General features: G+C 62.4%; 2 protein-coding genes across 2 annotated transcripts; one reads left to right on the top strand and one right to left on the bottom strand.

The window, feature by feature from the left end:
• Nucleotides 1-305: 305 nt before the first annotated feature.
• Nucleotides 306-8,649, top strand: HADHA (hydroxyacyl-CoA dehydrogenase trifunctional multienzyme complex subunit alpha). Its single transcript, XM_042029476.1, has 10 exons — nt 306-466; nt 733-867; nt 1,471-1,642; nt 2,346-2,432; nt 3,921-4,061; nt 5,115-5,183; nt 5,431-5,626; nt 5,969-6,083; nt 7,018-7,163; nt 8,118-8,649. Exons 1-10 carry the CDS (start codon nt 321-323, stop codon nt 8,261-8,263), a joined length of 1,353 nt encoding a protein of 450 aa, XP_041885410.1. The 5' UTR covers nt 306-320; the 3' UTR covers nt 8,264-8,649.
• Nucleotides 8,650-9,480: 831 nt separating this feature from the next.
• On the bottom strand, nt 9,481-16,181 carry GAREM2 (GRB2 associated regulator of MAPK1 subtype 2). The gene is made up of 6 exons (XM_042029475.1): nt 16,037-16,181; nt 14,529-14,669; nt 12,962-13,092; nt 11,408-12,517; nt 10,694-10,863; nt 9,481-10,580 (listed from the first exon to the last, which is right to left on the bottom strand). Exons 1-6 carry the CDS (start codon nt 16,146-16,148, stop codon nt 9,728-9,730), a joined length of 2,517 nt encoding a protein of 838 aa, XP_041885409.1. The 5' UTR covers nt 16,149-16,181; the 3' UTR covers nt 9,481-9,727.
• Nucleotides 16,182-16,187: the final 6 nt, after the last annotated feature.

Genomic DNA, 16,187 nt, shown 5'->3' with positions numbered 1-16,187 from the left:
CCTTCAGGCCCTGCAAGGGGCTCTGAGCTCTCCCTGGATCCTTCTCCTCTCCAGGTGAGCACCCCCAGCTCTCCCAGCCTGGCTCCAGAGCAGAGGGGCTCCAGCCCTGGAGCAGCTCCGGGGCCTCCTCTGGGCTCTCTCCAGCAGCTCCACGTCTCCAGGTGCAGGGTGGGCTGTGCTGAGCCCAGAAGGTGCCTCTCCTCAGAGGTGACCTGGGCCCTTGTCCCTTTTCCATCCAGGTTGCTCACCTGTGCAATCACACAGTGCCTGTCTCTCCCCTTGCCATGTTTTTGATGTGCTGGCACTGAGGCAGCTGTTTAATGCCAAACTCTGCTTCCCTCTTCCCTTTCCTCCAGAGCTTTGGCCAACTTGCAGTGACCAAGGAATCCAAGGCGCTGATGGGGCTCTACCACGGGCAGGTGCACTGCAAGAAGAACAAGTTTGGGACACCTCAGAAAGAGGTCAAGTAAGTGCCAGTGTGGGATGGCTGAAGGAGCAGTTGGAGGACCTCGGAAAGGCTCCTGGGACTCAGTGGGCTGGAGAGCTGTGTATCAGAGCGGTTGTTTCCAGCCTCCAGAGGCTGACCCGCTGCAGTTTGGAAGCCTCAGTCCTGTGTGGCCTCACTCTCAAGTGGTGCCTGGGTGGATGGCAGGAGCTGTGTGGGTCTGGCAGCAGCGATGGGAATTCTGCCATGTCCAGCTTTGAATGTGTCCCCTTGGTCCTTCCCTGCAGGACTCTGGCTGTGCTGGGAGCAGGGCTCATGGGAGCCGGGATCGCCCAGGTTTCCGTGGATAAGGGCATCAAGACCATTCTGAAGGACACAGCACAGAAGGGCCTGGACAGAGGCCAGCAGCAGGTCTACAAGGGGTATGTGAGTTATGGGGGATTTGCTCTGGTGACATTGGGCTGCCTTTAGTCACAGTTCTCCTCTGCTGTCAGCACCAGGAACTCCTGACACTGCTGTTCTGCTGGAGGAGCCATTGGATGTCACAGAAAAGTTTTATTTTAATGTTGTCCCCTGCAGTGTGCTGGCATGTTGCTGTAGGATAGGCCCAGTGGCTCAGCCTTAGCTCCTTAGGTAGGCAGAGACCTCAGTTTAGGTATTAGATTCAGCAGTAACTTCTAGAGCTAAGGAAAGAGCAATTCTGGCTACCTAAAGGCCCATGTCAGGGGAGGCATTCCAGAGTTTTCTTCCTGGGTTTCTTCCATGTTCTGCTGGCTCTGCAGTAATAGTGCTCAGCTGTGTATCATCAGGAATGTCAGTGACTGACCTTCAGCTGAGCCACGGGAGCAGGACTCCCCTGTCTCCACATGGAAGGAGGGGTCAGAACACAGAGTGACAGTCCTGCAGAGTTGGAGATGGAGTTTTGGGTGCCAGCTGTGGGAGAGGGACAGGAGGGATTCCTGTGGTGCACCTCCAGCAGCCTGACTGGTCCACTCAGGAGCAGTGACAGAGCTGTCCCTCCCTAGGCTGAACGGCAAGGTGAAGAAGAAGAGCCTGACATCGTTTGAGAGGGACTCCATCCTCAGCAACCTGATGGGCCAGCTGGACTACAAGGGCTTTGAGAAGGCAGACATGGTCATCGAGGCCGTGTTCGAGGACATCAACGTCAAACACAAAGTGCTGAAGGAGGTGGAGGCCGTGAGTATCAGTCCAGAGCAGCCCCTGGGTGTGGCCCTGGGTGGCAGAAGGTCCTGGGCTGTGCTGCTGGGTTTGTCCCCTCGCCTTTGTGCTGCAGTCGGGTTCTTGGTACAAATCACTTACATCAGGACATGGGTGAGCATCAGGGACAGCCTTTCTGTTTGCTGCGGACATTCCCTGCTCAGTAAGGAACTGGTAGCTGAATGGAACAGTTCTGACATTCCGATTCCTGGGGGTGCTCCAAAAAAAGCTTCCGTTTGTCTGAGGGCGTTGATGTGACAGTGGTGTCCTCTGCTATCTCCACACCTCGCAGTCCTTCACCTGCTGTCCCTCTGTTCCGTTCAAGGGCACACTGGGGGAACGGGGTGCTCCCTGCAGTGTCTCCTGTGGCTGCAGAGGCCTGGCAGAAACATGGAAGCTCTGGGGCTGATATTGCAGACCTGGGGATAGTTCAGGGCAAGTCAGAGCTGGCTGACTTGAACTACTGCTTTCCAGTTAGTTTCTAATGAGCAAACCCAGTTTGCCTCATTTGCCAGGGTTCCCTGGTGTTGATCTCCCAGGGCCCAGATCCAACTCTGGAGCCTGTGTGCTGACACAGCCCCTTCCACCCCTCCCAGGTGATCCCTGCTCACTGTGTCCTGTCCCTTGTCCCCCTCCCAGGTGATCCCTGCTCACTGTGTCCTGTCCCTTGTCCCCCTCCCAGGTGATCCCTGCTCACTGTATCTTCGCCAGTAACACCTCTGCCCTCCCCATCAGCCAGATCGCTGCTGCCAGCAAGAGGCCTGAGAAGGTGAGTGAGTCCTCAGGGCCACGTGCCCTGTGCAGAGCTGTCCATGGTGAGGTGTCTTTGCTTTAGGGACCTTCTGCTCCCTCCTCAGGACATGGCACAGCTCATCCTCTGCTCCCAGTGCAAGCTTTGAGCAAAGAGCTTGTGATCTTGGGGCAGGTGGGAAGGAGGTGGAGGTGGATTCACCCCGAGGGTGATGTTGGTGTGGCAGGTCAGCACACATCAGAAGGTGTTGGTGCACGTGGGGGCAGAGAAGCTGTGGAAGGTTGGAGCCAGGTGGAGCTCGGGCTCTGCTCCCAGGGAACAGGGACAGGATGAGAAGAAATGGCCTCAAGCTGTGCCAGGGCAGGTTCAGGTTGGACATCAGCAGGAGTTTCTCCATGGAAAGGGTGGTCAGGCCTTGGCAGGGGCTGCCCAGGGAGGTTTGGAGTCCCCATCCCTGGAGGTGTCCCAGGAAGGGCTGGAGGTGGCACTCAGTGCTCTGGGCTGGGGACAAGGTGGGCATCAGGCACAGGTTGGACTCTTGCAGGGCTTTTCCAGCCTCAGTGCATCTGAGCAGGAGCACTGATCCCTACAGCCCTGAGGCAGCAGCAGACTGCCCTGCCAGGGGTACCTGTGGTGCCTGTGAGCATGAGGTGACCTGCTGGAGGTTCCTGTCACCCTGCTGAGCCTCTTCCTCATTTGCTGTGAGACCTCTGTTGCATCCAAATTGCCAACTGAGCCTCATTTGTTCATCCTTGCAAATAACATCCTCTTGCTGTTTAAATTGCCTGTGCAATGGCTCTTATGGGGAAACTCATAGGAAGTCAGTTAACTAATTAGAGCATTTTCTTTAATTAGTTTTGCAGCCTGCAACTCAGCAAGGTGCCCCTGACTTACGCAGGGCTTGGTGCCAAGTGTGGCTGCCAGGAGGCATGAAGGTGACAGGCTGATGGCGTGGTCACATTCAGAAAGTGAGGCACACAGCCGGATAATCTCCACTTAAACGCTGTTCCCGGGGGAAGGCTGCACTTCCCTCTGTAATGAGCTTCTGGATAGAAGCCTTCTCATCCTTAAATTCACTTCCTCACCAAAAACATTCACAGGCAGCATGCAGGGACTCCCTGAGGGCTGCTCCAGTCTGAGCCCAGCAGATGCAGCAGCTGGGTGGGGCTGCCCTGCCAGCTCAGGTGCCCCTCCAAGTCCTACTGTGCCCATCATTTCCCTGAGGATGAGCTCAGCTGGGATTCCCAGGCAGATTTGGCTGCCAGACTATGAAGTGGTCCTGTAAAAATTGTATCTTAATCCTCAAAGGCAGGAGCTCCTGGGCTTGTGCTGTGTCCTTGGGAAAACCAAGGAGAGAAGGCAATGGGAGAGCATTCCTGTCACAGAGGGATACAGAGCGTGGTCAGGGCCCTGCAGCCCATGCTGGCCTTCCCTCTGTACTCGACTTGCCCAGCTGATTCCTCTGGGAGCCAGAATCCATCTGAACTCAGCTCTTCCCTCTGCCAGGTGATAGGGATGCACTACTTCTCCCCTGTTGACAAGATGCAGCTGCTGGAAATCATCACCACAGACAAAACCTCCCAGGACACAGCGGCTTCTGCTGTTGCTGTTGGCCTCAAACAGGGCAAAGTTGTCATCGTGGTGAAGGTGAGGGGACACTACACACAGCAGGGGCTGGGTAATACAGAGCTTGTACACTGAGCGGGGGTGAAACATGGCTGTGCACACACTGGCATTGGCTGCTCCTCTGAGAAGTGAAAAGGGAGGTCAGAAAGGGGCAAGTGTGCAGATGATCCTCACATGTCCCTCAGGGCAGCCATGGAAAGCCACCAGGCACAGGTGCAGGGCCAGTACGAGGAGCTGGCACTCCTGCCCCACGTGGCTTCCAGGGCATCCCAGACAGAGCAGTCTGGACAGGACTGTCACCACCTCAGCTCCCTGGCAGGCTGCAAGGACAGAGTCAGTGAGCAGGAACCCTCCTCTGTCTGGGTTAAATCTTGGGGGAGAGGGGCAGGAATACATAGAAAAGTGGATTTAAATTGGATATTAGGGAGAAATTCTTCCCTGGGAGGGTGGAGAGGCCCTGGCACAGGTTGCCCAGAGAAGCCATGGCTGCCCCATTCCTGAAATTGTCCAAGGCCAGGCTGGATGGGGCTTGGAGCAACCTGGGACAGTGGAAAGTGTCCCTGTCTTTTCCCTGATTCCTGAGGTTGCCAGCGATGCTGAGCACATCTCCTGTAGTGCTGGAAAAACTGGTTGTTAAAAAGTGCTCTGAGCAGCTCCAAAGGCCAGTGGGGACACGGTGCTGCTCCCCTGAGCCTCGTCCCCAGCTCAGCTGCCTCCCTGAAGGGCAGTTTGCAGCTCATCTGTTGCTTCCTGACTTTGTGGGGAGCAGCAGAGGTAGAACAACTGGCTTATGCCCTTTCCCTCACCAGTCTGTTGGGCTTGGTGAAGCAGCAGCCTGCTCCAGACCTGCAGACACTAGTTCAGATAAAAACACTGGGATGGGAATTTCCAGGGACTAAGTTCATGGAAGCCTGCAAACACCGCTAAGCTCTACAGGGGAAAAAAACCCAAACCAATTCTAGCAGTCAGTACCATAGTGTTGGAGATGGGGTTTGGGGTGTCTGAACTGCAGCCTGGGCTGTGAACCACAGTTCTGGTGCTGCCAAGAACTCCCTGCTGCACTCTCTTCCCCAGGATGGGCCTGGATTCTACACCACCAGGTGCCTGGGGCCGATGCTGTCCGAGGTGGTCCGAGTTCTCCAGGTGAGTGTCCGTCAGCTACTGAGCATCCCCCAATAGTCATGGGAATTGCTTCTTGCTTGGCCAGAGCTGGGGTCAGCCTGGGTGTGGGCAGGAGGGGATGTGGGTCACCAGCCCTGGGTCTTGTGGTCATCCCCAGCCTGCTCTTGGCTCCTCTTTGCAGTCAGTTAATGGGGCTGGGCTCTCTGTGCCACCCTGGCTTTCCAGGACCTCATCCCGAGATCCCATCGCTTCCCCTCCTATCCTGCAGGAGGGCATTGACCCGAAGAAAGTGGATGCCATCTCCACGGCCTTCGGCTTCCCCGTGGGAGCGGCCACGCTGATCGACGAGGTGGGCGTGGACGTGGCCACACACGTGGCCGAGGACCTGGGCAAGGCCTTTGGCGAGCGCTTCGGAGGGGGCAGCATCGACCTCTTCAAGCTCATGGTGCAGAAAGGCTTCTTAGGTGAGCTGCTAAGCTGTTCCCAAGCTAAAGGGTGTCCCCTCTGCTCCAGGGAGAGCACCAGCATCCGTCAGCCTCTCCTGCCCCAGGTGAAAGCAGGGGGAGAGCAGCCCTGGGAATGGGGCAGGAACCCCTCCCCAGAAGCAGTGGTGGTGTTTGTCCTTTGGACCTAGAGAAGGCATTAGGGCCTGGCACAGTGGCAGCATCTTGCCAAGGGGTCAGGTGGAGCTGAGTCCCTTCCCTCTGCTCCAGGAGCAGGAACAGCAGTCACAAAACAAGATCCAAGGTGTCGGGAGGAAACAGGACACGTGGCGGGAGATTACTTGTCTGCTTTGATCCTTGCAGGTCGCAAGGCAGGGAAGGGATTCTATGTCTACCAGGAGGGAGTGAAGAACAGGAGTGTGAATTCTGGCATGGATGAGATCTTGGAAAAGTTCAAGATCCCAGCGAATCCTGATGTGTGAGTACCTGTGTGTGACTGAGTACCTGTGTGTGATGCTGCAAGAGCCGGAGCTCCTCTGCCAGGGAGCCAGGCTGGGAGAGCTGGGGGTGTTCACCTGGAGACAAAGAGGCTCCAGGGAAACCTTAGGCCAGGGCCTAAAAGGGCTCCAGGTGAGCTGGAGAGGGACTTGGGACTTGGGATGGGCTTTGAGGTCCTTTCCCACCCAAACCATCCGTGATTCCATGATTATCCATGTCCGCAGCACTCGAGTGCCTTTGCCCAGCTCAGGTGAGCAGAGTCCTGGGTTACCCTGGTGAGACTGGGGGGTCTCTTGTGGAGAAGGACATAGGGAATGGCTTCCCAGTGCCAGAGGGCAGGGATGGATGGGATACTGGGAAGAAATTGTTCCCTGGGAGGGCAGTGAGGGCTTGGCACAGGGTGCCCAGAGAAGCTGTGGCTGCTCCATCCTGGCAGTGTCCAAGGCCAGGCTGGACGGGGCTTGGAGTACCCCGGGACAGTGGAAGGTGTCCCTGCCCTTGGCAGGGGGTGGAGCTGGATGGGCTCTAAGGTCCCTTACCAGCCCAGATGGGTTTGTGATTCCATGACATTGCTGAACGCAGAGGCTGATCAAGCCCTTTTATTCCAAATCCATCTGGACACAATCCTGAGTGCCATGCTCCAGGAAACCCTGCTTGAGCACAGAGGTTGGACTAGAGGAGCCCCAGTGGTCCCCTCCAAACTCAACCATTCCATAATTCTTAGTGCCTGCTTCAGGAAATGTCACAGAGCTTAGTCCTGATCCTCATGTGGATTGGGACACTCCCAGGGAGGCTGTTCCCACCCCTGGCTTGGCTCTGTGTCCCACCTGTGCTGGCTTCAAGTGCTGTCCCAGGGCTGGGCCATTCCCTGCCCAGGTGGGAATGGCCATTCCCTCACAGCCTCTCTCCTGCAGCTGCTCCGACGAGGACATCCAGATGCGCCTGGTGACGCGGTTTGTGAACGAGGCAGCCATGTGCCTGCAGGAGGGGATCCTCAGCAACCCCGTGGAGGGGGACATCGGTGCTGTGTTCGGCCTGGGCTTCCCGCCCTGCCTGGGAGGTGAGTGCTCTGGGCTGTGCTTTGGGCTCCAAAGCTCCCTGTGGGCTCTAGCCATGTGGCAAGGCAGGAGTGAAGGCCAGGTTTGAGCTGCGGCCTGAGGAAATGGCCTCAAGCTACATCGGGGAAGGTGTAGGTGAGATATTGGGAACAGTTCCTTTATGGAAAGGGCTGTCCAACCCTGGCACAGCTGTGCAGAGCAGTGGTGGACTCCCCATGCTTGGAGGGATTTAAATCCCTGTGAATGTGGCACTTGGGGACAGGGGTTAGTGGTAGTCTCAGTAGTGCTGGGGAATGTTTGGATTTGGTGGTCTCAAAGGGCATTTCCACCCTAAATTCCATGATTCTGATGCTGTCTCTTGCCACTGCTGCTGGAGTTCGCCAAGGGCTCTTGGACCCAAGGAGTTGCTTCTGCCACATGCCTGGTGCTTTCCCTCCTTGAGCCAAGTTCAGACTGAGGGAGCAGCCCCAAGGGACTTCTTAACAAGGGCCTGGAGGGACAGGACACAGGGAATGGCTTCCCATGGTTAGGATATTGGGAAGGAATTGTTCCCTGGGAGGGTGGGCAGGCCCTGGCACAGGGTGCCCAGAGCAGCTGGGGCTGCCCCTGGATCCCTGGCAGTGCCCAAGGCCAGGCTGGACATTGGGGCTTGGAGCAGCCTGGGACAGTGGGAGGTGTCCCTACCCATGGCACTGGAATGGGCTTTGAGGTCCCTTCCCACCCAAACCATCCATGATTCCATGATTATCCATGTCCCAGCCTGTCCCCAGCACTCAAGTGCCTCTGCCCAGCTCAGGTGAGCGGGGAGCAGAGTCCTGGTACCCTGATGAGAGACTGGGGGGTCTCTTGTGGGGAACGATGAATGGGACAAAGCCGTTGTTTCTGGCTGTTGGGACCCCTCCAGGCACCTTGGTGGTTCTCCCTTCCCTGTCAGCGCTGTGTCCCTGTCCCTGCAGGTCCCTTCAGGTTCGCGGACTCCTACGGCGCGCGGCAGCTCGTGGACAAACTGCGCAAGTACGAGGCCGTGTACGGCAGCCAGTTCACACCGTGCCAGCTCCTGCTGGACCACGCCAACAGCCCCAGCAAGAAATTCCACCAGTGAGGTGGCCTGGTGACACCCCGACAGCTCCTCCAGCCGGGCCCCAGCTCCCCGCAACACCCCATTCTTCGTAGGTTAATCTCCAAAGCTCCCGGGGGAGGAAGGGGAAGGGAAGAAGGAAGGAAGGAAGGAGGGGGGCAGCAGGTTGCCTCATGGCTTGTAGTCATTTCAAGTGCCTTATCAGCCACTGTGTGTTGGGCACATCCGTCCCGTGCCAGCCTGGGCCTGGGGGTCCGTGCTGGGGGAGGGAATTCCTGCTGCCTCTGCCTCCGTGCCGTGGCCTCCAGAGCTCCCAGTCTGGCCAGTAGCATCCAGCAACATGGCTGGAGCCGAGGCCTTGCCTGTCCATAAACATCCACCAAAATAAAGCCCCGTCTCCTGGGTTTGGACTCCTGCTTCTCCTCCCATCTCCCTGAGGGAATGGCTCAAGTCGGGATTGACTGGTTCAGGCACTGCCCTGGGGTCCTGTCCATGTGGGCCGGGACCCATGGAGGGGCAGGATAGCAGCAGCAGGACAAAGCACTGTCACCTCTGCCATCACGCAGGGGCTGTGAGGAGCCTCCAGCTCCCTCTGCCGTGGGTGATCCTGGCAGGAGATCCTGGCAGATGGGCGCGCCTGTAATTGCGGATCGAGCAGCCAAAGGCCAGAAGGGCCCCCTGTGGGGAGAGCTCAAGTTAAACTAAAAGGCTTTAAATCTCTGGGCACCTGTCACTGGCCTAGCTCCCCCTCCCTGGCTTCCTTTCCAGCTTCCAGCCATTTTCCTGCGCCCTGGCAGGCTTTGGGCCAGGAGCTGAACAGTGCTGCTCTTCATGTCACCTCTCCCTGTCTTTCAAAGCTCCCAGACTGAAAACTGGGCCAAGACATCATCTCCTCTGCCTCTGCTGAGTGCTGGGGGAGGCACGGGGCTGGGACCCAGCCTTCAGCCCTCCTGGGGCGTTCAGCATTCCCGGCACCTGCCCCTGCTCTGGGAGCAGGGCCTGGGCTGCTGCTGCGTGCAGGGATGTTGTGCCTGGGGATCCCTCAGGCCATGGGAGCTTCCTTGCAGCCCCTGGCATCCCCCCAGGAACAGCTCAGACAGCAGCCTCTGCCCTTGCGGGGGACATGGATTCCTTCCCAAGAGATGGGAAGGGGCTGCAAGGAGGGGAGAGACCCCTCAGAGCATCCATCCCCCCCAGTGGCCCCTCCCCCTCCTCCCCGAGCAAGGGCCTTCTCCAGGGGCTCATTACTCTCCCGTACATTTATTATGCTAATCCACAAGGATTAAGTTAAACCAGCCGACGCAAAATCCAGTGTTTTCCAGCCCGTTGGGGCCAAAATTACTGTCCAGTGTTAAAACGGGAAGGGGGAGGGCTGGGCAAGGGGGGAGGAGAACCTGCAGCATCAGCGAGGGACGGGAGCGGGGCCACTCAGAGCCGCGGTCCAGGTGCCTTGGGGGCCCCGCCGTGCAGGGAGCCCCCGGCGTGGCACTAGATCTTGGGGCGCCAGCCCTTGATGAACTGCATGATCTTCTTCACCTGGAGCTTGGTGAGGCGGAAGTCGTCGGCCAGGATCTCCTCGCTGAGCTGCACGAAGATGCTGCCGTCGATGCGCTCGCGGGCGAAGAAGCTCACGACGTCCTCGGAGAGGCCGATGAAGCGCAGGCACTTGGACACCTCCTCCAGCGACAGCGCCGAGAGGTCGGCGGGGGGCAGCCAGGCCGGGCTGTCCCCGCTGGGCCGGGGGGCGGCCGGCGGGGCCCCCCCGTCCGCCCGTGCCGCCGGCGGCACCTCGATGACACCCTGGGCCAGGTACAGGCGGGTGACGCCCTCGGCCCCGCGCAGGACGGCGGGGGACAGCGGGGCCGCCCCCCGGATGACGATGCCGTCCCCGTCCAAGCCCTTGGGGGGCCGAGGGGGGGCCGCCGGCTCCTCGGCGGGGGCGAAGGGTTCCGGCGAGGAGGAGGAGGAGGGGGCGGCCGGGGCCGAAGGCGCTTTGGGCCACTCGGGGCTCTCCGGCCACTCGGCCGGGCCGGCGAAGGGGTTGAGCGCCCCGAAGGGGGCAAAGCGCTTTTGGGGGTGCGGGGGCTTGAGGCGGGGGCAGCTGCGGAAGGGCTTCAGGGGGGGCTCGGCCCCCAGCAGCGGCGTGGAGCAGCCGCTGCCCGCCCCGGCGCCCGGCTCGGGGAACGCCCAGGGGTCGGACCAGGAGCTGGGCGCGGGCTGGGCGGGGGGCAGCGGCCGCCCGGGGGGCTCCGCCGCCTTGCAGTCGGCCCAGGTGCAGGGGTAGCAGTACAGCGAGTAGGCGTCGGGCGAGGGCGAGCCGCTGCCGCTCCGCGGGGCCGACCTGCCGGAGCGAGGGCAGTGTCACCATCACCCCCCGCCTGCGTCCCCATCCCCGGGCTCCAGCTACACCCCCCCCCCCCCCCCACCCCCCCCGGGGTCCCCGGGGCAACTCACCCGTCGTGGAGCCCCGAGGAGTAGTACGAGAGGCTGGGGCTGGGCGAGGGCGAGGGCGCGGGCGCCAGCTTCGGGCAGCGCAGGGGGGCCGGGGGGCTGCAGGGGGCCGGGGGGCGGCTGCCCCGGGGCGGCACCGGGGGCGCGTTCAGCAGCCGGCACTCCTCCTTCACCTGCAACGGGGCAGCGCCGTCAGGGCCCCAGGGGGAGCTGGGGATCCCCGCGGCTGGAGGGGGTGATGGGGGGCTCGGCGACAGCCGGTCCTGCCGAGCCACGAAGCTCTGGGTGCCAGTGGGGACACTTGGGACCCCCTACCCCATGGTGCGAGGAGACCAAAATATTGGGGTACCCCGTGGTGAAGGGGAGACTGAAATTTTGGCTACTCCGTTGTGTAGGGAAGCCCAGAGGATTTGGGTACTGCACGGTTCTGGGCAGCCCAAGAGCTTCAGGTACTCCATGGTGCAGAGAGCCCTGGGGAACCGCGGATACCGCGGTGCAAGGGCGGCCCTGAGGATCTGGGGATGGGCAGCCCTGGGGAAGTGAGGTCTGAAGATCTGGGTGACCGAGCAGAGCTGGGGAGGGACCCCAAGGCCAGGGGACAGGGAGCCTGGGGCGGGGGTCGGGCTGCCCTGCCATGGGGCTGGCCTTGCTAGGGAGTGGCTGACAGGACCCCAGCGATGTCATTCCCCATCCCTGGGGACAGGACCGGGCTCTTACCGCCTCCGATTTGGGTGGCACAGGGGGTGGGGTGTCCCCGCGGGGCTCGTCCCCGGGGCGGTGCGGGGAGCCCCGCGGGGTGACAGCCCCGAAGGACACGAGGTCCGGCCGGCCGCCGGTGCCGCCGCCCAGCTCGCAGCAGCCCTCGGGGCTGGGATTGCTCCAGAGCTCCTCGTAGGGAATCTCCAGCGGCTCCTGAGTCCTGAACTCGGGCTCGGCCCAGTCGGGCGTCATGTACTCCCGGTCGGGGTCGGGGAAGTCGGGCAGCGGCGGGCGCGGGGCGCCCCCGCCGAGGCCCCGCGGTCCCTGGCAGCGGGCGGGGGGCTCCCGGGGACCCCCGGAGCCGCAGGCACAGAGGGAGAGGCGCTGCAGGGGCTGGCTGAGCTCGTCGCGGGCGCAGGCGGGCAGGCAGAGCCGCAGGCGCCGCGGGCTCGCACATTCCTCCAGGAAGTCCGGCTTGGCCTCGCGCACGGCCCGCGAGTACTCGTCGGGGTTGAAGCGGTCGTGGCAATACGCGGCGCTGTCCCGCAGCAGCTTCTCCAGCTGCGGGTCCCCGGCCAGCAGCCCCTCGGGCAGCTGGAAGCGGGGCATGTCGGTGAGCAGCAGGAAGTGGAAGGGCACCAGCTCCTCCCGGCGCAGGATGCAGCACAGCACCACCGTCTTGGAGATGATGCTGACCAGCTTGTAGCAGTGGCCCTCGCGGATGGCGTGCAGGTCGTAGGGGTTGCGGGCGGGCCGGCTGGGCACGGCCACGTTCACGGGCAGCCGCACCTTCTCGATGATGCTGCGGATGGTGTGCTCGCCCTCCTGCAGCCGCAGCTCCAGCGGGCTGCGCGTGCTGAAGCGGCCCTTGCACTGGAAGGGCAGGCTCAGGCTCTCGTTGGTGCGGTGGTTCATGCAGATCAGGCACGGCATCTTGCCCTTCACCTGCCGCGCCCCCGCCGCCGGCGCCGCCTTGCCCAGCTTGCGCAGGAGGGTGTTGAAGCGCGACTTCTCCTTCACCGTCTTGGCGCACAGGATCTCCGCTTGCCCCATCAGCGTCAGCTCGTCCCCCGCGTTCAGCGTGAAGTTGTAAACCTCGCTGTCCTCGCTGAACTCCCCCGACACCACCTGCCCGCGACAGCCCCAACGTGGCACCCGCTGCCCTGCCCCGGGCCCCTGACACCCCACCACCATCCCTGGTATCCCACCACCATCCCTGATGCTCCACCACCACTCCCTGCTGTCCCACTGTTCTCTCCTGATGTCCCAGCTCCGACCCCCGCTTTCCCACACTCCCCCGTTTATTCCCACCACCCTGCAGTGGTGTCCTACCAATACTCCCAATATCCCACCACTCACCCCTGGTGTCCCACCCCCAACCTTTGCTGTCCCACCATCCTCTCCTGATGTTCCACCAACCCCCGAAGTCCCTGTTGCCTCACCCCTAGTCCCCAGTATTCCCCTCCTGTCCCACCACTGTCCTCGGTGTCCCCTGACATCCCACCACCCTTCCCTGCTGTCCCACCAGTGTCCCCTGCTGCCCCAGCCCCATCCCCTGCAGTCCCCCAGGACCTTCACGCTGAAGGTGATGGCCTCCATGACAAAGATGCGGTCTGGGAAGATGCTGGCCACCTCCTCTACGCTGTTGAAGTACTGCACGGGCTCGCGGAGGTCCCGGTCCTGGTCCAGCAGCTTGAACTTCCCTGCGGGGACCCCCGAGCCCGCCAAGGTGAGAGGAGCCCGACTGTTCACAGGGACCTGCTGTCACCCCCCGGGACCAGCACAGCCCTTCACGGGGGGCAGCCACCCCTGAGGCAGCCTGGGGTCCCCACCACGTCTCTGGGGACACTCCCGTGGGCTTTGCCAGTGTCCAAAGTGCTGCAAGGGGACCCCAGAGCGTCCCCCGGCGCTGCACCCCCCACAGCAGCACCTGGGGGATTTCTGGGTGGGACAAGGCGCAGGGTACACGGGGTGTCTCAGCAGTGCCACTCGGCACCCCCAGAGCTGCGGGAACCCCCCAAAAGCGTCCCTGTGAATGGAAGAACACGCCCAGAGCAGCTCAAATTGCAAGGGGTGCCCATTACCCCCCAAAACCCCGTCCCAGCCCTGCCAGATCAGTGACCCCGCTCCACCCACACCTCGGGTGGGAGAGACACCGGGAAGGGGCGCTGGGCAGGGCAGGGCAGCGGGGGCTCGGCGGCAGCAGCGGGGAAAGGCAGGAGCGGGAGCTGCGGCCACAGCGAAGCCGCCGCCACCGGCATCGGCTGCCGGGGACGGACCTGAGGGGAATATTAATCCATCGCCGCGCCCGGCCGGCGGAGCTGGGACACCAGAGCTGCGCCACGGCTGCCCCTCGCTTGGCTCTGGGGGCACCCGAAGCTGGAGCCGGGTCAGCCCCACATCCCGGGGCACCGCTGGCACGGCCGAGCCCCCGAAGGCTGTTAACACACTGCCCAGCCCCCCTCCATCCCCCGGGGGACGGGTGATTAACCCCTCCCCCGCTCCATTTCCCATTATTTATTTATTAGCAGGGCTCATTACCGCCATGGAGCACTTAGAGGGGTCATTAAGGCTCTGGCGGCTGCCGGCAGAGGCAGCTCAGCACCTTCGTCTGCACTGCCGGCCCCAACCCATCCCCATCCTCATCCCAGCCCCAGCTCCTCTCCATCCCAGCCCATCCCCTCCTCATCACTCTCCCTGTCCCCATCCCTTCCTCATCCCATCCCAGCTCATCCCTGCCCCTTTTCCTCATCTCTTTCCCATTCCCAGCTCTATCCCATCCTACCCCATCCTCATCCCTGTCCTTGTCTGCATCCCATCCCGTCCCATCCTAACTCGTGTCCCTATTCCATTCTATCCTTATCCACATCCCCAACCCATCCCTGCCCGTGTCCCCATCCCAATCGTATTCCCCTCCCATCCCTGTCTCCATCATCCCATCCAATCCCATCCCTATCCCTGTCAGCCCCCTCTGCAACCCCTGCAGCTCTGCCAGGCGCAGCCCCCAAACCAGAGCATCCCCTACCCCAGACTGGACCTTACTGGAGCAGCCCCAGCGGGCAGGGAGGGGGGCAGGTCCCGGCTCTGCTGGCCCAGGGACACCAATTCCCGTTGTCCCGGTTGTCCCCAGCCCCCCCACCTGGGTACTGGAGCGGGATGTCGATTTTGGGCCCGATGACGTAGTGTCCCTCCTCCAGGCTGTGGGCTGTCACCGTCGTCCACTGCCGGCACGAGTGGACCAGCAGCACGTCCTGGGCTGTCACCCCCTCCACGCGCTCACCTGCGGGGGGACAGGGCTGTCACCACCGCCAGGCCCCCCCCCCGCCCCCGGCGCCGCTGGACGGACGGACGGACAGAGCGAGGGATGAGCAGGTGCCGCTGCCAAGAGCCGCCAGTTGCCCGGGAAACAATTTCTTTGTCCCCCCTGAAAAGCTGCAGCCGCCGCAAACAAGAAGTTTATTGAGTCGGGGCCGGCGCAGGCCCCCCCCGGGAGCCCTCCAGAACCGCGGCACCCCGACACCCCCAGGGCCCCGCACCCACCCCGCACCCGGGATGGGCCCTGCACCCCCCCGCTCCCCACACCCCCACACCCCCTGCTCCCCACTCAGCCTGGGCGGGGGGTCACAGCCAGGCCCCCCCAGCCAGGCCGTGTCCCACCAGGGAAGGTGGTGAGGGGACACGGTGGCTCCCAGCCCCTGCCAGCCCGGTGCCAGCGCCTCCGGAGTGTCACCGGGAAGGGTGAGAGTGGGGCAAAGCGCTGGGCCGTGGCTGGGAGGAGTGGGGGCAGCCTGGGCCCCACAAGTTGCCCCCCCCCCCCCCCCCCCGGGGGGGGGCCAGGGAGCGCCCTGAGGGGCGGCCCCCGGCCTCCCCTGCCCCAGCCCCCCTCTGCCCCGAAGGATCCGACCAGAGCAGCCCTGGAGCTCGGACAGCAGCTTGGTCATGTCTCACCTGGCCCCCAGCCTTCCTCCCTCCTCCCTCCTCCTCAGCACTCCAGACTCCTTCCTTCTCCTGGTCCCTCCAGTCTTTCTCCTCCTCATCCCTTCAGCCTCTTCCAGCCTCTTCCAGACTACTCTTCACCCCTCCAGCCTTCCTCTCTCCCTCCTCACTTCTCCAGTCACCATTCCCTCTCCTCACCTCTCCATCTTTCCTATCTTCCTCTCTCCACTCTCCATCCCTCCCTCCAAGCCTTCCTCCCTTCTCTTCACTCTCAAGCCTTCCTCACTTCCCCATCCCTCTGCCCTCCACCGCTCCTTCCTCCTCATCACTCCAGTCCCCTTCCCTCCTCTTCTTCCCCCCAGGCTTCCTCCCTCCCTCCCTCCTCCTGATCCCTCCGTCCTTCGTCTCTCCCTTTCCCCCATCACTGCAACCTCCCTCCCTCCTCCTCCTCACTCTCCAACCTTCCTCCCTCCCTCCCCATCCCTCCGCCTTCCACCCCTCCCTCCTCCTCATCACTCCATCCTTTCTCCCTCCTCCTCATCACTCCAGCCTCACTCTCTCTGTCCCTCCATCCTCCCTCCCTCCCCTGGTCCCTCCAGCCTTCCTCTCACTCTCCTCCTCCTCCCCATCACTCCAACCTCCCTCCCTCCCTCCTCCTTCTCGTCCCTCCAGACTTCATCCCCCCCTCGTGTCCTCCCCCGCCGGGCTCACCCTGCCCGAGGCAGACGAGGGTGGGCAGGCGGCACTGGCTGACGATGGCGTCGAGGGGCAGCGCCGCGGGGCTCCAGCGGAGCCGGGCCAGCCCCGCCGCGAGCTTCTCCATCGCATCGCGGCTCAGGCCGGCCCCGGGCCGGGCTCCATC

The sequence above is a fragment of the Corvus kubaryi genome, unplaced genomic scaffold (genome assembly GCF_017639235.1).
Source record: "Corvus kubaryi isolate FWS band 111438036 unplaced genomic scaffold, C.kubaryi_AGA036_p1.0 37323, whole genome shotgun sequence".
NCBI classification, from domain to species: Eukaryota; Metazoa; Chordata; class Aves; order Passeriformes; family Corvidae; genus Corvus; species Corvus kubaryi.
The sequence above is the reverse complement of the archived record's forward strand: the minus strand, read 5'-3'. Positions and strand labels throughout refer to the sequence as shown.

Coding starts and splice junctions, on each gene's coding strand:
- GAREM2 (XM_042029475.1), bottom strand. CDS start 16,148: ATGGAGAAGCTCGCGGCGGGGCTGGCCCGGCTCCGCTGGAGCCCCGCG. Junction 10,864..11,407: donor TGCCACCCAAATCGGAGGCG/GTAAGAGCCCGG, acceptor GCCCCGTTGCAG/GTGAAGGAGGAGTGCCGGCT. Junction 10,581..10,693: donor TCCTCGGGGCTCCACGACGG/GTGAGTTGCCCC, acceptor TCGCTCCGGCAG/GTCGGCCCCGCGGAGCGGCA.
- HADHA (XM_042029476.1), top strand. CDS start 321: ATGCCAAACTCTGCTTCCCTCTTCCCTTTCCTCCAGAGCTTTGGCCAA. Junction 467..732: donor ACACCTCAGAAAGAGGTCAA/GTAAGTGCCAGT, acceptor CCTTCCCTGCAG/GACTCTGGCTGTGCTGGGAG. Junction 6,084..7,017: donor ATCCCAGCGAATCCTGATGT/GTGAGTACCTGT, acceptor TCTCTCCTGCAG/CTGCTCCGACGAGGACATCC.